General features: G+C 45.2%; 1 protein-coding gene across 1 annotated transcript in view; it reads right to left on the reverse strand.

Moving 5' to 3' along the window:
* The window catches only part of Inpp5b (inositol polyphosphate-5-phosphatase B), a 68,494-nt gene that overhangs the window by 28,674 nt on the left and 12,058 nt on the right, over positions 1-27,762 (reverse strand). The window contains 2 exon segments of the mRNA XM_027399223.2: positions 25,638-25,827; positions 25,829-26,019. Of these exon segments, the coding sequence (XP_027255024.1) occupies positions 25,638-25,827; positions 25,829-26,019 (381 nt within the window).

The raw sequence follows: 27,762 nt of genomic DNA on the forward strand, positions 1-27,762 counted from the left end.
GAGCCCATTTTAAAAGTCAAACATTTGCCTATGATCCCAGCATTGTACGGTGAAGATGAGTTGAGTGTGCTAAGAGCTTACTGGGCCACCAGCCTAGCTGAAATGTTGAGATTTTTCTGATTCAATGAGAGACCCTGTTTCAAGGCAAAGAGATAGACAGTGATAGCAGAAAACAATCAACATCTTACTCTGCCCCCACATTTGCCTGGATCAGCATACATATCTACATGCTCAATATGTGGTTTGCATAGAAATACTCCCCATAGGCTCATATATTTGGGTGCTTGGTCATTATGGAGTGGCACTACTTGACAGGGATTAGGAGGTATGGCCTTGTTGAAATAGGTGTGGCCTTGTTGGAGGAAGTGTGTCCCGGTGGGTGGGCTTTGAGGTTTCAGAAGCTCAAGCCTGGCCCAGTGGCTCATTTTCTCTTCCTGCTGCCTGCCAATCCAGATATAGAACTCTCAGCTACCTCTCCAGCCCCATGTCTGCCTGCATGCCACCATGCTTCCCATCATGATGATAATGGACTAAACCTCTGAAACTGTAAGCCAGCTCCAATGAAATACTTTCCTTTATAAGAGTTGCTGTGGTCATGGAGTCTCTTCACAGCAATGAAACCCTGATTAAGACACGTTCATGAACCACACACACATACACAAAAGGAATGGAAGTCAGGCATAGTGATACATAGCAATCTTAGGACATGGTAGGCTAAGTCAGGGAGATAGCCACAAGTTCCAGGCCATCCTGGGCTACAATGTGAAACCTTGACTCAAACAAACAAACAAGGAATGCACTGTGGATTATAAAGCCACAAAATAAAAGGGAGGGGGTTGGAGAGTTGACTCAGTGGTTAATAGCACCTGTTCTTGCAGAAGACCCAAGCTTGATTCCAGGCATGCAAATGGCAGCTCACAATCCCCTGTAACTCCAGTCCCAGGAGATCCAACACCCTTTTCTTACTCTGCAGACCAGATATGCATGTGGGTGCACATACACACATGTAAGCAAGATACTCATACACATAAAAAATACATTAACTAAACCTTGCTGGACAACACCCAACAGTGGCACACACCTTTAATCCCAGTAGCTAGGAGACAGAGGCAGGTGAATCTCTGTAAATCCGAGGCTAGCCTGGTCTATAGAGCAAGTTCCAGAATAGCCTGAGCTAGACAGAGAAACCCTGTCTCAGAAAAACCAAAATAAATGAATGAGTGAATGAATCTCAAAGCCACAAGAAGACAAGAGTAAACCTCAAATGCACTTTGCTACGTGAAAGAAGTAAGTCCAAAAATGCCTTATAGAGTGTGATTTTATTTACATAACCTCCTAGGTAAGGTACAGCACAGTAATAGTAACCAGACCTGTAGATGTTGGGAGTTCTGGGGTGTGAGGCTAAGTATGTGAAGGACAAGTATTATTGGAGCATTGAAACTATCCAGGGAGAAGCTGTAACAGTGAGTAAGTACATGACACTAGTCTAGGCATCAAAAGATAATGGAGTGGCCAGGGATGTGGCTCAGTCAGCATAGAGCTTGCCTGGCACTACGCCTGGGTTTGCACAAAGCCCTGGGTTTGATCCTCAGCACCACAAAAACTGGGCTAGTTGGCACATACCTGTAATTCCAGCAGTTAAGAAGTGGAGATGGGGCCAGGGCAGTGGTGGCACATGCCTTTAACTTCAGCACTCAGAGGCAGAGGCAGACAGATCTCTGTGAGTCTAAAGCTAGCCTGGTCTACTTAGTAAGTTCCAGATCACCCAGAGCTACATAATAAGCCCCAGACTCAAAAAATGAAATAAACAAATCAATAACAAAACTCAAGGACTAGAGATGCAGTAGAATGCTTACCAAACATGTGCAAGACCCTGGATTTAATTCCTAGCACCAGCCAAAAATAAATAACTAAAACTACTTAAGACCTTAGAGACTGTTGGAATTAAATGCAGAAACTGACAAAGGCATCTAACTATGTCACAAAAGCATGGAACCACCACACCGACATGGGGTAAAGAAAAAAGTGTTAGCCACAAAACTTTAAAAATGAGAAGTCTGTAAGCCTGGGGGCAGATGAGACTGTAGGCAAGCAGATGTTCCAGTTCAGAATGTGGCTACCACAGGGGACAGATTAACAATTGTGGAGCAGAGTAGAGATGATGGATGATGTAAGCCAAACAACCCACCCATTATTGGAGCAGGAGGGTTCGATGACCAAAGAAAGAGCTAGAATGATCCATGTGGTAACATATTAGACTTAGAAATATCATTATAAATTAATATTTATCTTAATACAGGCGATTAAATATAGAAACAACCACCTGTAACTCCAATCCAGCGATGATGCTGGCCTCCCAGTGCACCTATAAACACATGCCGTATACTCACACATACACGATTAAAATTTAAATAAATAAAAGAATGTTCCTATGGGCTGAGGATGTAGCTCAGTTGGGAGAGTGCTTGTCGAGCATGCATGAAGCCCTGAGTTCATGCCCCAGCACCATAGAAACTGGATGTGGTAGTTTATAACAATCCTAGGTGGAGGCTGGAAGGTCAGAAGTTCAAAATCATCCTCAACTAACTACACAGTGAGTTTGAGTCTAGGATACATAAGACCCTTTCTCAAAGACAACGAAAACAAAAACCTGCCGCCCCCTCCATAGACACATAGTCCTTTGCTGTCATCTCAGAAGCAGGAACAAAGAGCAATGAGCACACTTGATGTGAGACCTCAGCTCCTAATACTGATCTCCAATACTGGGCTCCTGAGATGTATGGTTATTTGGGGACTGAGAACGGAAATACACAAAATGGGCCTGAAATACCCAACACCACTGGAAAGTAGGAAATCGCTAAAAATATGGGAATAAATAATAAATGATCTCTGGGATGATAAAACAAATGAGAAGACATAACTCCTCAGAAGAATTCCAAATAACTCACATAGCAGCTTCCCCTTCAGAGAGGGGGAAGCTAACTCTATATTCCTTAGGATGTGCAGAGTGACTTCCTTCCAAGTGACGAAGCACACAAAGGAAGGAAATCAAAGCTTTGTGGGGCAGAAATGGGCCAAGCACTTCCTGAGGTCAACGGTCACCTGTGATAAAGTCATGTTGATAACCTGTACCCTTGACACATAGACTGTCCCCTCCCTCTACAGGGGCCTAGGCTAAGGAGGAAAGGGAGTCTCCTTAGGGCTATCAAGGTCATCACAAACAAAGCAAGACTGAGAAACTGTCAGGCATCAGAGGAAACTAAGGGGACACATGACAATTCAAATGTCATAAGGGTCCTGAATGGGACTATGGGCAGAGAAAGTCATGAGGTAATAATCTAAGGAAATCTGAATATGGACTTTGGTTAATAGTTACCTATCAACATCGGTTTAATACTTGTAAGCAAATGTGCCAAGTAGGGCGGTTGTGGAGCCTGCCTTTAATCCCAGCAGGAGGACCTTTGAGTACCAGGACAGCCAGGGCTACACAGAGAAACCCCATCTCAAAAAAAAAAAAAAAAAAAAAGTTCTAACATGTAAAAGAGTTTAGTATTGGGAGCTTAGACCAAAACCCTGTGTGGGATGTTCATCTCTATCCAGCCTCTGCTCTTATCCTGTCTCTTCACCCTGCTGCAGTCCAGCCTTGTCTGGCCCTCTGTGGTCCAGGAAGCCTTGTCTCTAATCTCCCACTACCTGCTGCTTATGGTAACTGATAATAATGTGGCCAGATACAGCAGTCCACCCAGTCTGCAGCTGTGTCCACTCTGACCTCCTTGAAGTAAGTCCTGGTGGATGTCACTGCTTCCTTCGGGAATTAGTCCTTGGGGCTTCCTCCCTTTTCCACCCAGGCCCTAGCAAGATCCTAAGCACAGCACCTCTTCCCTAGCTCTTCTCCTCCTCAGACCCTAACCTCCTCACTTGGCCTCAGGGTTTCATTTTTTATTTATTTTCAATGTGAGTGCTGGAGATTCTGCATACTTTTACCCACTGAGACATCTCCCCGGCCCTAGTCTCAGGATTTTAAAAACTACATGGCTTGCTCTCTCAACTACCTCTCCCCCACCCTCAGATTTTTTTATTTCATGTGTGTAAATGTCTGGCCTACATGTATGTACTGCACCACCTGTGTGCCTGATGCCCAAGGAGGTTAGGAGACAGCATAGAATCCCCTGGAACTAGAGTTACAGATGGTTGTGAGACAACATGTGGGTGCTGGGAACTGAACCTGGGTCCTCTGCAAGAGTGGCCAGTGTTCTTAACCTCTAGGCCCTCTCTATTACCTCCGTATGGGTCTCTTGTTACATAAATGCAAATGAGCACAAGGAGAACAGTCTAGGAATGCGACTCATTACCGCTTTAAGAAAATGGCAGACAAGGTGAACATGGGGGACATGCTTTGATAAGATGCACCATGAAGGGAGAAGGCTCAGTAGGTAAAGGCACTTGACACCAAGTCTGACAACCTGAGTTAAATTCCCAGGGCCCATATGGTGAATGGAGAGAACTAACTCTCCCTAATTGTTCTCTGACCTCCAAATGGCCTCAAACTCATAAAGATCCACTTGCTTCTGCATCCCAAGTGCTAGGAACAAAGAGCATGTTACCAATTGGGTGGTGGTAACAGCCAGCATTTGGGAGATAGAGGCAGGCAGATCTCTGAGTTCCAGGCCATCCTGGTCTACAGAGTGAGTTCCAGGACAACCAGGACTACACAGAGAAACCCTGTCTTAGGAGGGGAAAAAAAAAAAGGAAAGAAATGGAAAAAAAAAAAAAAAGAGGCAGATCTCTGAATTCCAGGCCTGCCAGGTCAATATAGTGAGTTCCAGGACAGTCAGAGCAATGGCTATGTAGAGACTCTGCCTCAAAGACAGATAAAAAGAAGAAGAAGAAGAAGAAGAAGAAGAAGAAGAAGAAGAAGAAGAAGAAGAAGAAGAAGAAGAAGAAGAAGAAGAAGAAGAAGAAGAAGAAAAAGAAAGAAAGAAAGAAAGAAAGAAAGAAAGAAAGAAAGAAAGAAAGAAAGAAAGAAAGAAAAAGAGATGTGGGAGAATGTCCCACCCACCAAGGAGACTTTTGAGCAGGAAAAGCAGAGTTAAGTTTTCTAAACACCTTTAGAGTCTCCACCTACATCATCTGAAAGTCCTGGAGGAAAAGCCACAAATAACAAGCTGCACTGTGAACCAGGTGCTTTGCATGATTCCATTGACCTATGTATGGGTCTTAGGGAGCCCCAGTCAGACTGTTCCAGTTTGCCCTGGGATACTATGGAAAAACTGTATGAAAACTTATCTCATGGCATACAAACAAACCAACAACTAAACAAAATCTCAGGTTTGCATTTCTGCTCCACCTTCCACCTGACTGCCAGTTCCTACAGCCACATCCTGGCCTCATCTTCTACATGCCAGTAAAAATGGCACCAGCACTCAACCAGCTGATCAGATTATAAACCTCATACTCCCTGGGTACTGCAGCACATGCCTGTAATCCCAGCACTCAGGGCTGAGGCAAAAGAATTGCCTCAAGTCTGACAGCAGCTTAGGCTACAGTATAAAACTGTGTCTTGACAAGACAAGAAAACAAAAGAATTTAGGGCTCCAACTAGCAGGGTGAGACATACCCATAGTCTCAGCACTTGGGAGACCACTGCTGTCCAAAGATGCCTGAGCTACTTAGAGCTGACCTGAAACAAACACCCCAAGGCCTTATCCTGGCTCTTCCTTTTCCTCACTCCCTCCTACATTCAATTCATTGACAACCAAAGCGAGTTCTGCCTTCAAATCCATGACCAGGAGTTCTCATCAGACTACAGCAGCAGCTTCCTGTGTGTGTGCCTCCTTGTACAAGGCCTGTTGTTAGCTTGCCATAGAGTAGCCACAGCAAACCTTAAAGTACACGAGAATATTAGATGAGGTCATTTTTCTGCTTCAAATTTTCAAACAGCTTCCCATCACACTGAAAATAAAACACACCTTCAGAGGAAAGAGTTGAGAAGGCCTTGCCCTGGGACTCTGATGCCTCTAGGACCCCACACATTTTGGCCCTGCCCTGTTTCCTTCTTCACTGTTCCCAGAACATGTTAAGCTCATACCAGGGGCTTTCCTCTTGCTAGTCCCTCTGTCTGGGATTCACTTCCTCCAGACACCCACATTGCTCACTCCTCAGCCATCCAAGCCTGGGCTCAGATGTTAGATGCTCACTCTGACACTGTGGGAGCCCTCCGTTCCAGGATACCCCTTTATCTCTACTCTAAAAGCTCCTAAATTTCCTCAGTTCATAGCACCTTACTGTCAAAATACATGTTTATTTATTAGAGAGGGGAGCCACATGTGCCACAGAATGTTTGCCGAGGTCCGAGGACAACTTGAGGGAGTTGGTTCTCTCCTCCTACTAAGCGGGTACTGGATGAGACAATTCAGGTGACCGGGCTTGGAGGTAAGCATCTTCACCCACTGAACCCTGATCTTTTTACATTTAAGTAAAAAATTTACTCAGCAGTGAGTTCCAGGACAGCCAAGTCTACATATTGAGTTCTAGGACAGCTAGAGATACTAATAGAGAGACCTTGTCTTGAAAACCAAACACAACAAAAATTACACAGTATGAGTGGTGGCATACACTCAAAATTATGGCACTTGGAGGATGAAGAGGGAGGACTGTCCTGAGTTCCAGGTTAACCTGTGCTTCAGAATGAGCTCCTGAGCTCCTATTTGAAACAAAACAAAAACAGATAAAAGGGCTGAGGATCAGCCGGGCGTTGGTGGCTCATGCCTGTAATCCCAGCACTTGGGAGGCAGAGGCAGTTGATCTCTGTGAGTTCAAGGACAGCCTGGTCTACAGAGTGAGTGCCAGGATAAGCTCCAAAGCCACTGAGAAACCCTGTCTCGAAAAACCAAAAAAACAAAAACAAAAAACAAAAAACAAAACAAAACAAAACAAAAAAGGGCTGAGGATCTATAACTTGGTGGTAGGATCCTTACCTAGCATATGTGAGGCCCTAGGTTCAATTCCCCAGGAACAAAATGCACACAAACACACACACTTGGATTAAAAGCTTATTTTAATTTTAATTGTGTGTTTGTATGTGAGTCTATGTGGGGCTATGTGTACATGAGTGTGGATGTCCAAGAAGGCCAGAAGAGAGCATTGGGTCTAATATGTACCCAACATAGATGCCAAGAACTAAACTATGTCCTTTGCAAGAGTAGCAAGCATTTGACCTCTGAGCCATCTCCCTTCTCCTCTTCATGCCCCCTCCCTTTTTTGTCTTCTGAGACAGAATCTTGCTATTTAGCTCAGGCTGACCTTAAACTTCCAGAAATCCTCCATCCCCAGCCTCCCAGGTACTGGGATTGCAAGCCTATGCCACCATGGCCAGTTTCCAAAAAAAATTTGTTTGTTTTTCAAGATAGGGTTTCTCGCCGGGCGGTGGTGGTACATGCCTTTAGTCCCAGCACTCAGGAGGCAGAGGCAGGTGGATCTCTGTGAGTTCGAAACCAGCCTGGTCTACAAGAGCTAGTTCCAGGACAGGCTCCAAAGCCACAGAGAAAAAAAAAAAAAAAAGGCTTTCTCTGTATAACAGTCCAATTTCAAAATTTTTGAGCGCTACCATGATGCACAGAAATGGAAAATTCCACACAATTCAACATTTCATGCATACACCTGCACTCACACACAAACATGTACACACACTCACACACAAACATGTACACACATGTACATTCACACGAACATATACCTTTGGCTGTATGTACAAGCTCTACTTAAATGTCATGTTTACATTTGGGTACCATCTCCATAATAAATCGTATTATATATAAGCAAGTCTAAAAAGAAACAAACAAAAAAAACAATTCCACACTCCCAAACCCTTCAGTTCCCAACATTTTGATAAGGTGATGTTTACTCACCCTGTTTATTTGCTTTTAATCACAAAACCACCAAGACGAACAGCATCACCAGGAATGCAGCACCATCTACTGTTGAAACTGCCAACTCCCTTGAGCTACAAGCTATCTGGTGTTCAATAGATCTGTGTTCTCATTGAAAATTTACACTCCTACTATGTCCCTATGTGGTGATATATTATTTATGATTTATTAAAGCTTGCCTAAAGATTCAGAAAAGCAAAATCAGTCTCAAGCTATAGAGATCAGACAGTGGTAATATACACCTTTAATCCCAGCAGCCAGAAACTAGGAGGTGGTGGTACACACCTTTCATCTCAGAACTCAGAATTAAGAGGTAGACAGATCTCTTTAAGTCCAAGGCCACCCAGATTTACACACGATTGATCCAGTCCTTTAGAGAAACAGCTCAGACAAAGATGATCTCAGCACCTGGGATCACAAGCCTTTAATTCTAGCACTAGAGGGGTATGAAGGAAAGGAGCAGGATCTTCAGTAGTCAGTATCAGGGATTCATTCTCCAGCCACATTGAGGATAGGAAGACGTTGAAGTCTCAGAATTCTTCAGCCACGCTGAGGAGAGGTTACAGTCTGAGATTTGGTGGAGACAGGATCACATTTCAGTCTGAGTTAGAGTGGGAGCTAGTGCCCAGCTGCTTTGCTTTTCTGATCTTTAGCTTGAAGCATGAACCCCAATATCTGTCTCTGGGTCTTTTCATGTTACATCCCTATGTCAATACTTAGTCTCGGAAGGGCTTCAGAGAAGCATAGGAACAACATCTAACTTCTAAAAGATAAAGGCACTTGCAGCTGCAAGATGTAAATCTGAGTTCTAACCCTGCTCCCCAAGTAAAGACAGAAAGAGAGAACCAACTCCCACAAGGTCATTCTGACATCCACACAAATGCAAGGGTGTGCTCTTATAATAAAATTTTAAAAATAAGAGAGATTTATCTGGGTGTTGGTGGTGCACGCCTTTAATCAAAGCACTCGGGAGGCAGAGGCAGGCGGACCTCTGTGAGTTTGAGGCTTTATAGTCTGATCTATAGAGCAAGTTCCAGGACAGCAAGAGCTACATAATGAGACCCTGTCTCAAAAAAACCTAAATAAGACAGGGAATAATTGAGAGACACCCTATGTTGACCCCAGCCTTTCATATGCACACACAGACACACATATACACAGCCACACACACACACCCTACATACCACACACATCCTAAGTAAACTTAAGAATAAAAAGGTTTGCCTAGGGCCGGGCGTTGGTGGCTCACACCTTTAATCTCAGCACTTGGGAAGCAGAAGTAGGCAGATCTCTGTGAGTTCGAGGCCAGTCAGCCTGGTCTCCAGAGAGAGTGCCAGGATAGGCTCCAAAGCTACACAGAGAAGCCCAGCCTCGATAAACCAAAAAAAAAAAAAAAAAAAAAAAAAAAAAAAAAAAATAGTTTGTCTATTAGTACTAGCATCATTTGATATCAAGTAATTTTACTCATACACTATTTGTAATTAGGCCTGAGATGTAGCTCAGCTGAGAGTTTGTACTCTGGGTCCCACACCAGCATTGCATGAAACCGCATGGTGGTGCACACCAGCAGAAGGATCAGAAGTTCAAGGTCAGTCTATACTACATGAAATGCTGTCTCATAAAAACAACAAAAAATTTGTAATCATTCATCTATACCAGACACTGGATGCCACTCCCACTAAAAGATAAGCCTGGGGAGGCAGGGCTGGCTCCACCCCCACCCCCAGCTACTAGTCCCTGAGATGTAAAAAGGTGATGGTGTATAGCAGGCTTGCACCGTGGTAGCAGAATTAAAGTATCAGGGGACTGAAATTGAAGGCCTACTCCACCACCATCTTCCTGTGTAAATGACAAGTCACTTCCTCCTTTGGGTCTTCCTTTGTTGACCTATAACATAGTAACATTAACATCACCAGCTGGAAAATGTAAAGACAGAGCTCTGTAACAGGCAGAGAGACCTGAGCTTCTCAGCCTTGGGAGCTATGACTATGATGTCTGTGCACTTAAAGGCCATTTAGTGTGCCCATGGCATGGAGGTAGTGTGCTGTGGAAGCTGCCTAGTACCACTCCCTCTTGCCAGTCCTCTCCGTGGGATGGATTGTCTTCATTAGTGACTAGGGAGCACCATTTGGGGGATTTCCAGCCACGATCAGTTATTGGAACCTTTTCTCCCTAGGATCTGGCATGGAAGCTGGTTGTCAACCGCATTTACTACTCCTTAGTACATAGCACTATTCCCTCTCTGGCCCCAGCTTCCCTAGTTCCTCTCGGCCTCTCCCCAGACTCAGCCCTCCAATCCCTTGTCACCCAGTCCAAGAGGTGACAAGATTTTTCTTTCCTTCTCATGTTAAATTACCAGGTCTAAGCTGGGCACTCAGGAGGCAGAAGCAGCCTTGTCTACAGAATCTCTCAGAGATTCTACAGATCGAGTTCTAAGACAGGCTCCAAAGCTACCGAGAAACCCTGTCTTGGAGAAGAAAGAAAAAAAAAAAAAAAAAACTAGAAAAGGCCATCCTGAGTGAGGTAACCCAGACCCAAAAAGACAAATACAGTATCTACTCACTCATGAGTGGATATTAGACATAAAGCAAAGGACAACCAGACTATAGGCCACAATCCCAGAGAACCCAGGTAACAAAGAGGACCCTAAGAAAGACATACATGGATCTGGGTAGGAAGGGGAAAAAGACAAGACCTCCTGAGTAAATTGGGAGCATTTAGGGCAAGGGTGGGGGAGTGAAAGGGGAGAGAAGAGGAGGGGGGGGGAATGTACAGTTCAATTTTTTAAAAAAGAAGAAAAGTTACCAGATCTAGGAATATTATCCTTATTGACTTATTTAGAGATTGGAGTTTACTATGTAGTCCTGGCTGTCCTGGAACTTCATATATAGACCAGGCTGGGCCTCAAACTCAGAGATCCACCAGCCTCTGCCTCTGGAGTGCTAGAATTAAAGGCTCTCTTAAATATTTTTCTATTAGCCCTCGTATTCATCCCCATGGCCATGCCTTAGCTTCAGCCTTGATTTCCACAAAGTGCATGCTTGCCATCCCCGCCTCCAACCTGCTGCATCAACAGTCAGAAGAAAGCACCATTTCAGCAGGTCATTTGTGTATAAGGTCCCTCAATAACTTGAGTCACTCTCAAATAAACCTGAACACCTGTGGGTTTAGCACATGCAAAGTTGGCTACAGATAACCCAGGCTGCCTCTCCAGCTGCACTTCCCACCCTCATCCCCACCTCTCCAAGTCCTCAATCTACTCACATCAAAACTATTTACCTTTTTGCCATACCCGTGACCCTGTGTGTATCTAAGCCCACCTGCCAATTCCGTCAGCATCTGGTAAGCCACACTCACCCTTCAACTCCACAGCCCAACTCAGGACCACCATCTCCATAAAGCCATCTCTGATCCTCTCCTTCTTCCCTCTTATTCTGCTTACTTCTCCTCCTCCACCAGTGTCTTTTCCCCCCCCTTTATTATTGGAAGGAAGTCAGAGGACAACTCCGTGGAGTTGGTTCTTTCCTCCCACCTTTATGTAGGTTCTGGAGATAAAATTCAGGTTCCTGGGCTTGCACAATAAGTGCTTTATCTGCTAAGCCAGCTTATTGGCCCTCTTTTTAATTAGCTTTTTGTTTAAGTGTGTGTGTGTATGTGTGTGTGTGTGTGTGTGTGTGTGTGTGTGTGTGTGTGTGTGTGTAGGTCAGAGGATAACTTGTGGGAGTTGGTTCTCTCCTTCTGACACTTGGGTCTCAGGGACTGAACTCAGATTGTCAGGCATGGCAGCAAGTGCCTTTTCTGCTAAGCCATCTCTACAGCCCAATTTCGTGGGTTTGTTTGGTTTTTTTTTTAAAGATTTATTTTTATTTATTTATCTTTTTTCTGAGGCAGGGTCTTTCTACGTAGCCCTAGGTTGTACAAAATTGTATAATGTAAAGTAGGCTGGCCTTGAACTCCCAAAGATCTGCCTGCCTCTACCTCCCAAGTGCTGAGATTAAAGGCATGTGCCACCACGTCCTGACTTAAAGGATATACTTCTTTAATTTTGAAATTTTAGTTTATGTATATGGGTGTTGGCCAGCACCACATGTAACGCCTGGTGCCTGCAGAAGCCAAAAGAGGTGTCGGATCCCCTAGAACTGAGGTACAAATGGCTGTGAGATATCGTGTGGTTTCTGGGAAATAAAGCCAGGACCTCTGCAAAGAGCAGCCATCTCTCTAGCCTCAAGATTTATTTTATTTTTAATTGTGGGGCAGGGGGAGAGAGGGAGAGAGGGAGAAAAGGAGGGAGGGAGGGAGGGAGGGAGGGAGGGAGGGAGGAGGGAGGGAGGGAGGGAGGGAGGGAGAGAGGGAGGGAGAGGAGAGAGAATGTACATGTGAATTCAGGTGCCTAAGGAGTCCAGAAGAGGGCATGGATCCCCAGGAGCCAGAGTTATAGGTGGTAGTGAAATGCCTGTGGGTGCCAGGAAGTGAACTTAGGCACCTCTCCAGCACCCTCATGTCTTCTGAGACAGGGACTTGCTGTATAGCCCAGGCTAGCCTCACACTTACGGAACCTGCTGCCTCTGCCTTCCAGTTTCTGGGATCCCAGCACACCCAGCTCATGGTACTTCCATCTGTGCAGGGACTTGTCACAGCAGAACCCTAACTGGCTCAGGGGTCTTAGATGTCTCACCTCTTTAGTTGGACCACAGGTTTCTCGGGAGAGGACACAGGATTCTTTTTCCTGCAGCCGCTGGCTTGCCATAACAAATGCTGCATACTTGGCAGTCGATAAAGAATACTAAACAAAACAGTCTCAGTTTTCTCCTCATAGGAGACATTTTTCAGGGGTGATCCTTGAAAGCATTCCTGATGACTACCTATCATGCCTACGCTTGGAGTCATTTCCCATCAACAGCCTACCTAGTTGGTCAGTCCTAACAACTGCATGAAGCTTGATCTGGGTGTGGAGAAGTGTGGAATGTTTTTTCTTTCTTTTTTCTTTTTTTAATTCTGACTCTGCATTCACATATTTTTTGTTTTGTTTTCTTTTGTTTTGTTTTTCGAGACCAGGCTGGCCTCGAACTCACAGAGATCCACCTGCCTCTGCCTCCTGAGTGCTGGGATTTGCATTCACATCTTAAAGAAAAAAAAAATACCAACAATCTTCCCACACAAACCTTAACAGATAATGTTTCCTTTTAAGGCTCCTTCTTAGCCTGAATAGCAGTATAGTCAAACACAGACCCACGGAACCTGGCTTCGAAACCTCCAAGCCCAGTGTACACTGGAACTCAGAATTTGGGACACTCTAGGATAATAAGACATTACCTACACCATTGCTGTAAAAATCCCAGTAGAAGTTGAGATGCAGTACAACTTATGAATAGCAACACTTCGATAAATAAAGCCTATAAATAGACTCATATCAGTAAAAGGAAGTTTCACCACCAAATCTAGCTTGAGCCAAACAAAACTTCTTTTCAGCCCTCAAAGCTTTTGGGAGTTCAGAAGTGCCGAAGAAACATGGAAGATGGTGGTGATGAGTGTGGCCAGCTATATCGCCATGTGTGAGAAAGGACTGTGAATCTACATTCACATATACGACATACATAATATACATACATACTGCTATGGTTTGGATGCAGCTTGCCCACAAGGCTTCTCTGGAAGGCTAGCCTTCATTTAGCAATGGCAAGTGGTAGTGGAACTTCTAAAAGCTGAGGCTCTGAGGTGATCCGGTCAACTGGGGATGCTAGTCTCAGAAAGGATTAAGGTTTATCCTGTAAGACACCAGTTTGTCTCCTCAATGGCAAGTCCTTACAGAAAGAATAACCCTCCAACCCCTCACCCCCTTCCCCCAGTGGTGGCACACGCCTTTAATCCCAGCACTTGGAAAGCAGAGGCTGGTGGATCTCAGCCTGGTCTACACAGAGAAATCCTATGGGGGGTTGGGGGACACAAAACAGCCTGTTCTACATGTACTGCAATGCCCTGAACAGATGGAGCTGCTCAAACTTGGACCTTTAGCCTCTTAAATTGTAAACTAAAGAAACAACTTCTAAAAAATACTTTTTTGGTTTGTTTTTTTTTCTAAAAGTTATACAATTTGCTCCTATCCTTTCCTCCCTCCAAATCCTCCCATGTAACTCTCCCCTTCTCCTTCTCTCTTTCAAACTCATAGCCTATTGTTCGGTTGGGGGGGTTGTTTTTGTTATTGTTTTCTGAGACAGTTTCTCTAGTAGCCCTGGCTGGCCTGGAGCTCAGTAAATAGACTAGGCTAGCCTCAAACTCACAGATCTACCTGCTTCTACCTCCTGAGTGCTGGGATTAAAGATGTACATCATCACAGCCAGCCAGGAATTTTTTGAAAGTATCAGAAAATAGAGATCTATAAACATAAAGAAATCTGGGGGCTGGAGAGATGGCTCAATTATTAAGATGATTCATTGGTTGGTGGTTCTTCCACAGGACCCATGTTCAATTCCCAGCAACCACATGACAGTTCATAACTGTCTGTAACTACAGTTCCAGAGGACCCAACACTCTTATACAGGCAAAACACCAATACACATAAAATAAACAATTAGTTAATTAAGAAGAAAATTTGGAAGGGTACACAGCAAATACTTAATAATGGCCATTTCACTGTGGTGATGTTTCTCTTTTTGCTTATTTTTGCTTTTGTTTTCATTTTGTTTGGGTTTTATATATGAGGTGGTCCTCATGTAGTCTAGGCTAGTCATAAACTCAATATGTAGAAGAGAATGACTTTGAACTTCTGATCATCCTGCCTTCCCATACTGAGAGCTGTGAATATAGATATGTGCCACTATGGCCAGTCAGTTTATACAGGGCTGTAGGTCAAACCTCAGGCTTTGTGAACATGAGACTAGCACTCTACCGACTGAGCCACATCCCCAGCCCTAATCTGTGGTTTCGAATTACATAAAGACACAGGCTTTGGAATCAGACACTTAGGTTCCACTGCCTCTTACTGTGTGTGACCTAGAACAAGCTATCTACCCTAAAGCCGTTGCTCCTCAGCTGAAGAAAATCAACTACATCTTCCTCCTACTGTTATATCTTTTTTCCATAATTAACTCGAAGCCATCCTTCACTCAGTAGCCAAGGTGCTCTAGAAGTCAAATGAGGCAGGGAGAAGGCCCAAAACTACAAAATGAATACAGCCTCAGTTTCAAACCCTTGATGCCAGGTCTACCACTCATGTGGAGTCTGAAACTTAAACCCAAGTCAAAATATCCTATTTCTGGTCTTTTAAGATGGCTCAGTTGGGTAAAGCACTAGCCATGAAAGCCTGATGACCTGAGTTCAATCCCTGGAGCCCACATACAGATAGGAGAGAAGTGACTCCATAACGTTGTCATCTGACCACCACAGGCATACTGGCACACCCTACTCACTCAGACACACACAAATAAATATTAAAAAACTCAAACAAATCAAGCACTTGGGAAGCAAAGGCAGGTACAGCACTAAGTTCAATGCCAGCCTGTTTTACATAGTGAGCTCAAGGCCAACCAGGGCTATATAGTAAAACCCTGTCTCAGGGGGGGGAAAAAAAAGAACTTTTGAGGATGTTTGAGGATGGAATGTTCTATAGATGCCCTGTCCAATAGTGTGACCATTAACTACACCAAACACATAAAATGTAACTACAGCACCTCGGGGTTGATGGCACACACCTTTGATCCCAACACTTGGGAAGCAGAGGCAGGCAGATCTCTGTGAGTTCAAGGCCAGCCTGGTCTATATAATGAGTTCCAGGACAGCCAAGACCTATCTCAGAAAGAAAGAAAGAAAGAAAGAAAGAAAGAAAGAAAGAAAGAAAGAAAGAAAGAAAGGAAAATGACTACAGCAAATGAGAAACTCAATTTTTAAACTTCACTTATATAAGCTAACAAGCACATATGGCTGGCAGCTACCAGAACTCCCAGTGCAGATTTGAGCCTGCTCCTTCCTCTGGGGATGGCCAGATATCATGGCTTACTGTAGGCGGGGGCCATCCAGCTCAGCCCTCCTATCTCCCGAGAGTTCCCACAGAATGCTCTATACTTGAGTGGGTCCCAGGTAAAACTGTGGTCCCACTCTATGCTCTTTCCCTACGTTCTCTCTGCCATCAGCAGCAGCCTTCATCACTGTGACCTCAGCTTCGCCATCCTGCCATCCACTCAGCCTTCTTGTGGGGCCTCCAGAGGGAGTCAGCCAAGTGTCTCTTCATTCTCACACTGCTATTCTGCAACCAGGCAATCACCTCATTTGCTAAGCGGTCCTCCCACTTCTCCTTGCCCAATGTAGTCTCTGGTCTTGGCCACATGAAACTCTGATTTCATCTTTTTGTTCCAAAACTTTCAGGGTTAGAGGATGCCTGCAGGTTAAGGCCAAAACTGGTTCAACTGGCACCCAAGGCTCTTTGCATATTGGCTTTATTCTCCCTCATTAATTCACCTCCTAGACATCTCAATCTAGAAGGACAGGTTCCCACACATGCCACCCTCACTTCTACTTCCACCATGTAGCCCCTCCTTTCTGGCCACCTCGCCTGTAGAACCCAGCCTCAACCAGTGCCGCCACTTTCACACAACCCTGCTCACCCACCCAAGTCTTCAATGGGTGTCTGTGAATTCAGAGGGCCTTGTTTGGCACTTTAAGAGACAGGGGACTTCAGGGAAAACCTTACGTTTGGGAATAAACAAAGCTGGATATTTTCCTGGCTCCATCCATTATATCAAGCACAAGATTTGTTTCCTCATTTGTAAAATGGTACTAGCTCGACCACATTTACAAAGGAGCCAAATGATCAGCAAATGCACAGCTATGATGGCTCATACCACCTGTAACCCTCACACATAGAAGGCCTCTTCAAAGCCAGCCCTGGAGTCACAGTGTGTTCCAGACCAGAACAGGATACAGAATAAAACCCTGTCTCAAAATAAAGAACACATTGTCTGGTACATAGCAGACACTCAGAAATTTTGCTCCGCTCTTTTCCTCCTTCTCCATTAGTTCTAAACCCCATACTGCTTGATGGAGTGTCCTTTCACAGTGAAGTATTGGACTATAAGCCTTCTGGGCTGGAGACAGCGCTTGCAGAGAACCCGAGTTTACTTACCAGCACCTACATCAGGCTCTTTTAAGGATCAAGGTAAAGATGCAGCTGACAACCACCTACAACTCTAGCTCCAAGAGATCAGACACCCTCTTCTGGCATAAGGATGCATCTTGCCCCAGGCCCTTTCCCTCTCCCCTCACTCTCCATGTTCCCTGGATGCCAGAGAGTGAACAGTTTACTTTTACCATGGTCTTCCAGAGTAGGATGCTTTTGCTTTACCAGAAATCTAAAGCAAACAGAAACATGAAAAAAAGAACAAAAAGGAGGAGAAGTGGGGAGGGACTAGAGCAATGACTGTTCTTTCAGGGATCCTGAGTTCAATTCCCAGCACCCACAAGGTAACTCACAATATAAAGGGATCTGATGCCCTTTCTGTGAAGGAAGGTATGCAAACACAGTACCCTTATATGTTAAATAAATCTTTTTTGCAGGGGAGGGTGGTGGTGGTGGTGGGTGAGACGGGGTTTCTCTGTGGCTTTGGAGGCTGTCCTGGGACCTGCTCAGTAGACCAAGTTGGTCTCGAACTCACAGAGATCCACCTGTCTCTGCATCCTGACCACCACCACCACCCCGCAATGTTAAATAAATCTTAAATTAAAAAAAAAAAAAGACGGGCCATGGTGGTACACACTTTTAATCCCAGCCCTTGGGAGGCAGAGGCAGGCAGATCTCTGTGAGTTTGAGGCCAGCCTGGTCTTGAGTTCCAGGACAGACTCCAAAACAATACAGAGAAACCCTGTCTTCAAAAACCAAAAACCAACAACAACAACAACAACAAAAAAGAAAGCAATGGAGACAGGTGTGTGTGTGTGTGTGTGTGTGTGTGTGTGTGTGTGTGTGTGTGTGTACGCACAAAGGTACTCATATGTGTGGGTATCCTCTGTGGCCAAAATAAGAAATTGAGTCCCCTGGAACTGAATTATGGGTGGTATGAACTGCCCAACACGAGTGCTGAAAAGTGAACTCAGGCCCTTATAAGAGCAGCAAGTACTCTTAACCACTGACCCATCTCCTAGCCCACTTTAAGTTGTTTTCCTCTGGGATTTTGTCATGTTGATTAAAAAGAAACAAAAGCAAAAATGAAGATTCCCTTCCAGAACTCTTCTTGTTGTTTGAGACAGGGTCTCATGGTGGACTGCCCTCAAACTCATGAACTCACTATGTAGTTGAGGATGGCCTTGAATCCCTGATCCTCCAGCCTCCACCTTACAAGTATGCACCACCACACCTGGCCCCTAGAACTTTTACAGCACAGTATTAGGGTCCATAGATCACGGCACTTGCTTAATAAATTACAACAGCAAATAATTGTGACACATTCTGAGCCAAATGGTAAGACTTTGAACTCCACATAAACCTTGGACTTCCCTTTTTTCTTTTTCTTTAGAGGATAAGAGGACATTTTTAATTAATTATTTTATTATTATATTATTCTGGGCTACATAAGGCCATCTCTATGAATGTATATGATGCACTTTGAACACACACACCCCAATGTCCACTCCCCTCCTCTTCGTTCCCCTCCCCTTCCCATTCACCCTCTTCGTCCCCCTAGATGGCTTCATATCTATTTGCCTATCCTCTACACACATGTGACTTTATATATCCATATAGATCTCGGAAGCACAAATGAGGAAAAAAATGTAATACACTGTATATGTGTGTGTTATGCTCATGTGTATGCTTTTTGAGATAAGGCCCCTCAATGACCTGGAGCTTATGGATTAGGTCAGATTGGCCAGTGAGCCCCAGGGATCTATGCATGCCCTGATTGTCCTGGAACTCTTTGTGTAGACGAGGCTGATCTCAAACTCACAGAGATCTGCCTGCCTCTGCCTCCTGAGTGATGGGATTAAAGGTGTCCACCACTACCAGTGGCTTAGGTATTTTCAGCTTTCCTTATGCAGGGTAGGTGCCTGAGTCTGCACTCAGCCTTCCTGCAAGTTCTCCTATGTTCTCCTAAGTCAAATAACTATGCTTCAATCATTTAGTTTTGTCGATTTTGTTAACATTTACCAGTATCTTGTGTCCTTATAAAAAGTACCACAAAAACAGGCCTGTAATCTTAGCACTTGGGAGATGGACACAGGGAAATCAAGATTAAAATGTTTAAGGAGTCAGGGACAGGGGAACAGGGACTCGAGTATACAAATCACATTTTGTGCCCTTAGTCTTAAATTTAAAATCTGGTTTGTACCCTGTACAAATTTAATTACGTAAACAAGGACAAAAGCAACCAGACAAGCTTCAAAGAGAGACTCCTGTACAATCACTTGACAACAGCAGGTCAATAGTGACGGGCTATTAGAGGCCACTTGACTTTTCCTCCTGGCTTTCTTCAGCAGGCCTTCTGTGAACTGTCTGTGGTCTGGTGATAAAGCTGAAAGAGAAGTGGGGAGAACAAGCCAGGAAGCGGGGGAAGGAGTGCAGAGCGGTTCACAGAAGGGGAGGGGGCATGCTGCTTGTGAAGACTACAATTTATACAGTGTCCTCAGCTCAACCAAAGGTAGATCTTCCCCTCCTTAAGAGTGGGCCTCAAGTAGCCCAGCTGGCCCTCAAACTCCTGGTCTCCAGTCTCCACTTCCCAGTGCTACAATTAATGAGCCACATCTCACTGGTTCACACAGACCTTCTTTTGAGCACCTACCAACGCAAAACAGCAAGACATTAAGTTCAAGTTTATACAAATGGAGCCAGGGCTGAAGAGATGGCTCTTGTTACTGAGCCTGACAATCAGAGTCTAATATCCTAGACCCACATGGCAGAAAGAGTCTTCAGTTCTCGATGGAGGAAACCATTCCTGGACAGGCTCAGGATGCCTCTGGCTGGGGTCTAAGCTCTTGTGGGTAGGCATGTACAACATCTGTTTCCCAAGCAAAAGTACCCCTAAGTAAGTAAGCATTCCTCCTCCTTTCAGGATGCAAACCTTTACTCCCATTTTACAGAGTGGCAGTCAAGCAGCAGGGGAGGAAATGGCTTAGTCGGTAAGAGCACTTACTATACAAATATGAGGATAAACATGAGGACCTGAGTTTAGATCCCCACACCCATGGAAAAAGACAGCACGGCTGTGTATGTTGTAAGCCCAGCACTAGCAAAAAGGGGCTAGGGGCATAAGAAGATTGCTGGACTCAATGGCTACCAGCTTAGCAGAAAAACAGTGAAGCTCCAGGTTCAGGGAGAGCCCTTGTCTCAAGGAATGAGGCAGAAATAGATGGAAGGGGGCACCTTATACCCTCTTCCAGCCTCCACACACCGACAAAGGCATCTGTTTACACCCCCTCACACACACACACACACTCCACTCATACACACAGGCACACACCACATACACATACAAAGGAAAAAGAAAAAAACAATTGAGACAGGTTACTAATGTATAAAAACGATAGTTTTTCATTTTTAAAATATCCAGGCCATTTGGACACATACTTTGCTTAAATCCTTATCAAAACACCAAGAACGAAAGCCTCTTCCCTGTTATATATGCTAGCTTCCAGTTCATATATGGTTCATTCTGTGAAGTCTACAAAATTATAAAAAGATTGTTTCACTCTTTTTTCTAGTGCTGGGGACTTGCACATAATAGCAAGCTAGGATCAATGTAGCCTCCCTAGTGATGGGATTACAGGCATGTGCTACCATGCCCAGCTATTTTTGTTTTTATTGGGACTTTTTTTTTTTTGAAATAGAGTTTCTCTATATAGTCTTAGTCCTGGCTGTCATGGAACTTACTCTGTAGATCAGGCTGGCCTCAAACTCAGAGATCCACCTGCCTCTGCCTCCCAACAGCTGGGATTAAAGGCATGCATGACCATCACCCAGCTATTTTTCTTTTTTGTGTTTTTGTTGTTGTTACTGTGTATTTGAGGCAACGACACACACACACACACACACACACACACACACACACACACACACACACACACACACGTCATTTTCTATGCCCCAACACTGTCCTTCCTCCTGTAAATATTGATGCTTCCCTCTTCCTGAACTGTCAGGCCCTTAGGATTTCTGTATAAAGCTCCACTGCTAGTTGAGTGGGTCATCTCTCTTGTTTCAGACAAGACACTGCAGAATTCCAAAACCAACTATATTCTTAAGAAAACAGTTATTAAGGAGGTTTGCCTGTTGTAGAAACAAGAGGTTGAATGGGACAAGGAAGAAAAGAGAGCAGAAACAACAAATGGAAGAAAAGTGAGTACCATTTTTTTTAAAGAGACAAGTAGATTCAAAATCAATCAATTTGCTTAGGAGCCTGGAGAACTTCCTACAGTGACGAACATGATGGGCAGTATTTCTACCTCAAAGATAAACAAAAGGCAAATTCATCTGCTGCACAATGAAAGACTACATCGGTCACACAGGTTTTACTTATTAATACAGACAAAGCCAGATGAAAGACACAGAAAAGCAACCCACAGGCTATTTTTTTTAAACATTTTCTCTGGCTCTGACTCTGGTAATCTAGGTTACCCTTTATGCTACCCTGAGATATAAATAGCAGTCATTTCCTTTCACAGGCCAGGCTGTTTAATGCTTCGCTTCCTGGGTCCAGGGGAAAATATTCATAGCATACTTCAGTGAGAATTTGGTTACAAGGCTAGAGAGAGCTCAGTCAGTAAGGTGTTTGCTGCAGAAGCAAAGAGACCTGAGTTCGAACAGCCATGTGAACAGCCAGGTGCAATGGCTTTCACCTGGAATCACAGGAGCGAGGAGGCACAGACAGGAGGTTCCTGGGACTCTATACCCAGTCAGCCTATACTAATGAGAACTCTAGACCAATGAGAGACCCTGTCTCCAAAACCAAGATGGACAGCTCCTGAGGAACAACACCTGAGGTGATCTATGGCCTCCAAACACACACACACGAGCTACTATAAAGCTGCCTAACTTTGAATCAACTAGGCGAAAAGAAAAAGAAACTGCTTCAAATCACCAAAATTGGTTATTACCACTTTGTTGGTTTTTAAAATTACATTAATTCCTTTATTTATTATGAATTTGAATTTGTGTGTGGGTATAGGTGTGTGAAGTGAGTATCCAAGTGCATGCCTCGGTACAAACAGATTTGGCCATCAGAGGGCAATTTGTGGTAGTCAGTTCTCTCCTTTTACCATATAAATTCCAGGGGTCAAACTCAGGTCATCAGGTGTGGTGGCAAGTGCCTTTACCCAATAAGCTATTTTACTGTTCTTGTTATTGTCACTTGGTTAAATTACCCCCACGGGACTTCCCTGAGAATTGCTCAGAATCCTCCAGAATACAACTCCAGGGCTCTGCCATGAACCCAGACTGAAATAAATGCATTATCCCCAGTGGGGCTATATGGGTTAAGAGGCCCTTTGGTTGCCAGAGAGCAATAATGAGGCATTTCTTAAGCCACACTCTGTTTTTTTGTTTTGTTTTGGTTTTGGTTTTTCGAGACAGGTTTCTCTGTGGCTTTGGAGTCTGTCCTGGAACTAGCTCTTGTAGACCAGGCTGGTCTCGAACTCACAGAGATCCGCCTGCCTCTGCCTCGCGAGTGCTGGGATTAAAGGTGTGCGCCACCAACGCCCGGCACACTCTGTTCTTATTAAGGAAGGATAGAGCATCCCAAAGTTAAGAGCAATAAAATAAGTAATGAAGCAGAGCAGCTACTGTCTGAAACAGCGACCAATCTAAAGTCAAAACAAGACCATAACACTCCAGAAAGCAAGAGCGTCAGCCACTGTGATCCCACACCACAGCCCAGCACCCAGACACCTGTGACACTGAAAACACAGACTTAGTCAGAAACTAGCTCCATCTCTTTTTCCTACTACAACCTCACCAGTGACTCTGGAACTCTCTTATCTAAATCTTTGCATGATGAGTTTCCACCTTGTTTAAGACAAAGTCTCTTGTTCATCCTTGAATACAATAGAGTTGGTGGCCTTCAAGCTTCCAGAGATTCTCCTGTCTCCACCTCCCCATCTCCTCACAGGAACCCTGGGATTACAGATGCCACGATGGTACCTGGCCCTACACGGGATCCAGGGATATGAACTCAGGTCCTTGAACTTGCAAGGTGAGCATTTTACTCACTGAGCCATCTCCCCAGCCTCATTTGGTATGCTTAAATTCAGCTGAGACAAATCAAAGAAAGGAGTTCAGGGGAAAGAATGACTAAAGTGAGATCTTCCTCTAACAAGGCAAAGGGATAGGTGAAAATTAGATTCACTTTGCCCCCCAAACACCAAGACCTTAAAAATGCCCTTGTCTACCCTACAAGGATCACCCTGCTGCCAGACTGACCCTTTGCCCCCTCAGCTCTATTTATACACTAGACCTTTCTCCATCAGAATGTCAGCTGTTGATGTAAAGTAGTTTTTGTTATTGTTTTGGGGTCTCATTTTTTTAAAGATTTTATTTGTTTATTTGTATACAACATTCTGCTTCCATGTATATCTGCACACCAGAAGAGGGCACCAGATCTTATAACGGATGGTTGTGAACCACCATGTGGTTGCTGGAAATTGAACTCAGGACCTCTGGAAGAGCAGTCAGTGCTCTTAACCGCTGAGCCATCTCTCCAGCCCCCGTTTGTTTGTTTTTTTGAGACAGGGTTTCTCTGTGTAGCTCTGGATGTCCTGGAACTCACTATGTAGACCAGGCTGGCCTCAAACTCAGAGATATGCTCGCTTCTGCTTCCAAGTGTTGGAATAAGAGGTGTGCGCCACCACCGCCTGGCCTGTTTTGGGTTTTGTTGCTGTTGTTTTAGTAAGGTGATGTCGCATTTCATGTAGCCCATCTGACCACTGGCCTTGGGCTCACTGGTACACCTAAAGATGACTCTAAACTCCTAGTCCTGCTGCTTCCACCTCCCAAGTACTGAGAGTACAGGCATCTGTTACCACACCTGGCTACAAACAGCACTAGGAGGCAGCATTCTGCCTCTGGTTAGTTCCCCAGGTTTTGGGGAAGTGGGTATTTTGACAGTCTACACATGGGAAGAATCAAAATCCACTACTTGTTTCCACTGAGACTGAATCTATTGGTGCATCCAGAGGTGGCCCGAAGGGCTCCTTCCATCTCTTACAGAAGAAGCAACTCCCTGTTGAGGGCAGAGCAACTCTGGAATCAGAGATAACCCAAACGGAAACGGGGGCTTGGTTGGGTACCATTTTTTCCAATTTCAACAGCAGCAACCTAGCGGCTACTCATGTAATCTCACATACTGTTGGGTATTATGACGGGGATGAATCTTTTGAATTAAAAGTCAAAGCAAAATCTTGACAATAATTCCTCTCCATCATGTGGCCAGTTTTTCCTTTGTGAAACGAAATGAATGCTTCTGCGACCAGTGCACATTTCTCACCCTGGGGCAGATAACTCTTTTCAGAGCTGGCTGGCCTGATTTCTCATGCTCTATATCTCTCTACCAGAAGCCCAAAGAACTCCAAATAGCCCAGCTCTAGCCTGTGAGCAGAAGCCAGGACCACCACTTTGTGCTGCCACTGGGCTGATTTACTTCACTATGTTTCTGGCAGCCTCTTGTAAAGGACAAGAAGAGGATGTTAACCTTAAACACTCACCAGTCCCAATACCACAAACCAGAAGGTCATGGAAACTGAAGCAACAGCTGCACAAGTGAACTTTGAGATAAGCCCAAGAGAGATGCACATTATCTGGGCCATCGGGGGCTTCGGTGACATTGTGGTAGTTTGGAGGAAGGAAAGACTGAGGAAGTCCTCTGCTACCTAGTTTCCTCTGGTTTTACAAACACTTGCCCAACGTGTCTCCTCACTTCATTCCTCATACTTTCCAAGCCTTGTAATTGCAAACATCCTGGCCCATACTTGACAAGGCTACTTGACAGATTTCCACCGCTAGTAAGGTCGGACAGGGGTGGTAGAAATGGGTATTAGTGATTGCGCCAAAGCCCTCAGGAGCCTGGTGCTTCATGGACAACACCTTGGGAAAAAACAAACACCAGAGAGCCCTAAATCACAGGGCTGACCCAAATTTCAGCCCCGAGCCTCTCTCTCCCTGTGCAAAATACAATATCATGTTCAACAATTAGCCTTTGTGCTGCACGTTATTCACCAAGGGACAAGTGGCAAAAACCTAGTTGGGTTCACCTGTAACCTCATCCCTGATGGCCTCCAGTCTCACGGTAGCCAGGGCTCCCCTGCACTACAGCTACGTGCACAGGCCACTCTGTCCCAGCCTCTGTGGAACACAGGGAGCGCCAGCACACACCACACCTCATGAAGACAACTCTGTCACAGTCGCGCACACCCCCACAGATACTGGCCACCCTCGCAAGGCCGGGACGGAGGAACTATCTCGGCTGGAGAAACCGAAACGCCGAGAGGGGTAACAAGCAACCCGAGGTCACGCACCCGGCCACCAACGGGACTTCCCTAACCCCTCTGCCTCAGGATTCCCGGGTACCCGCTGATCACCGGCCTGTCGCCCTGACGCCTGGCGGAGAGAAACTTCCCGGCAGAACTTGAGTGAGCCTCAGCATCCCAAGACTTGACCTGTGCCCCACAAGGCCATTGGCCGACCCGCCAGTCCTCCCGAAGGCCCGACACCGCAGACCCACTCCGCAGCGACCGCCCGACCTGCACAGTCGCGCTCCCGAGAGCCGCCGCCCGCCGACATTTCCCAGGCTGCTTCCTCAAGCGCTTCATCCCGCAGCCCGCCGCGCGCGCTCCGACCTCCCACGGTCCCGCCCCCATGCGCCTCCTCCGCCAATAGAAATTCCGACTCCTCCGTGGCCCCGCCCCCAAGCAGAATGTAGCAAAAGCCCCTGAAGCAAGACATCCTCCAATCCTCGCCGTGCATTCCGAGACTGATACCTGCCTCCTCCAATGGGCGTGAACCCGCTCCAGTTACCCGGGTCCGAGTTCCACTCGCGCGGTTTCGGCGACTGAGCATCTGGCTCTGCGCACAGGTGTCTAGAAAGCCACAGAAACTCCGGATCCCTGGTCTCAGGGTCAAAACCTGTGGCAGGGACAATGGAACACAGATTGAGCCAGGGGTTTGGAAAGCCAGTTGCACTTCTGTAACACTGTGTGTGGCGGAGACTCTCCAGGCCCGCTTTCCTCTTGCACAGTGTGTACCTGAAATCCAAACGTAATTAACAGAAATGAAGACGAAAGTGGTCTGCCAAAACAGGACTGCTTCATTATCCTACAAACTTTATTAGGTAGGGAACTATTATCCTAATTTTATAGAGAAGGCAACTAAGTTCAGAAAAGCTAAATGCAAGGTCACAAAGTGAGCGCTAAGTAGGAGACTTAGCTGGATGTCAGCACTGAAGAATGGGTTGGGGGATTTAACTACCCCCAACCACCTGCAACTACCTGGCCACTCCAGATAACCCAGAAATAAGCTAGATTTCACATGCAATGAAATATACCATTAAGACAAGCCCTCTGGGGGCCTGTGAGTGTAGCTGGGTAGAGTGCTTGCCTAGCATACACCAAGCTGTGGGTTCAATACCCAGCACCACATAAAACTGGTGGTGGTGGTGGTGGTGGTGGTGGTGGTGGTGGTTGGTGGTGGTGGTGGTGGTGACACACCTGTAATCCCAGAACTCAGGACATAGAAATGGGGGTGATCAGAAGTTAAGGACGAGCCTGAGCTATACTCATGTAATCTCAGCACTCAGGAAGATTGTGAATTCCAGGCCAGCCTAGACAATATAATGAAATCTTGTCTACAAAAAGCCAAAACAGAGACTGGAGACATGGCTCAGTGGGTAAGAGCACTAGCTGTTCTTTCAGAGGACCTGGATTCAATTCCCAACACTCATATGGCAGCTCACCACTGTCTCTAACTTCAGTTCCAGGGGATCCGACACCCTCATACAGACATACATTCAGGCAAAGCACCAATGCACATAAAATAAATAAGTTAATCTTTTAAAAAAAAGCCAAAACAATCTTCTGGTACTCTTAACTCGATTGGCAGCCCCCCCCCACACACACACACACAAGTTCCTGAGCAACTTTTGCCTCTGATTCAAACCCAGGTCTGACTACCTAACCCTGGCATTAACCCTTCTTGCTAAACCCTTCTTGTCCTGCCTGCTCAGCTTGTAGAACTGCATGAACCAGACCCAAATGAATTGGATTTGAAAGGACATCATACCGAGGAGATCTAAGCTCAAGTCTTGGGCTGCAGCATGGCTGGACACTGCTTTCAAATTATTTTCAGTATTACTTTGTACCAACCCATATACAGCCTCAAATGACTCTCACAACACCCCTAGATTATTAGGTAAGGCAAGTTTATCTCTACAATTCCATCAGATAGATCATAAAACTAAAGTAAGTATGAAGAAGCAAATGAACCACCCGCATTCACATACAAGAAGTGGCCAAGCTGGGGTCTGAACTAAAAGTGTGGCATTCTGAGAGCTTTAGTGTCAAAAACCTATCTTGTTACTTCAGCTCATAAATGGTTTCAGGTTAAGTTTCTTACAGGTTCTGTGTCAGCTTATTCATGACATTTAAAAGCCCCTCTCCTTTAAAAAAAATTTTTAAGGATGTATTTTACGGGCTGGAGAGATGGCTCAGCGGTTAAGAGCACTGCCTGCTCTTCCAAAGGTCCTAAGTTCAATTCCCAGCAACCACATGGTGGCTCACGACCATCTGTAATGAGATTTTGTGCCCTCTTCTGGCCTACAGGCGTACATGCAGACAGAACACTGTACACATAATAAATAAATAATTTTTAAAA

The sequence above is a fragment of the Cricetulus griseus genome, chromosome 2, assembly GCF_003668045.3.
Source record: "Cricetulus griseus strain 17A/GY chromosome 2, alternate assembly CriGri-PICRH-1.0, whole genome shotgun sequence".
In the NCBI taxonomy this organism is placed as follows: Eukaryota; Metazoa; Chordata; class Mammalia; order Rodentia; family Cricetidae; genus Cricetulus; species Cricetulus griseus.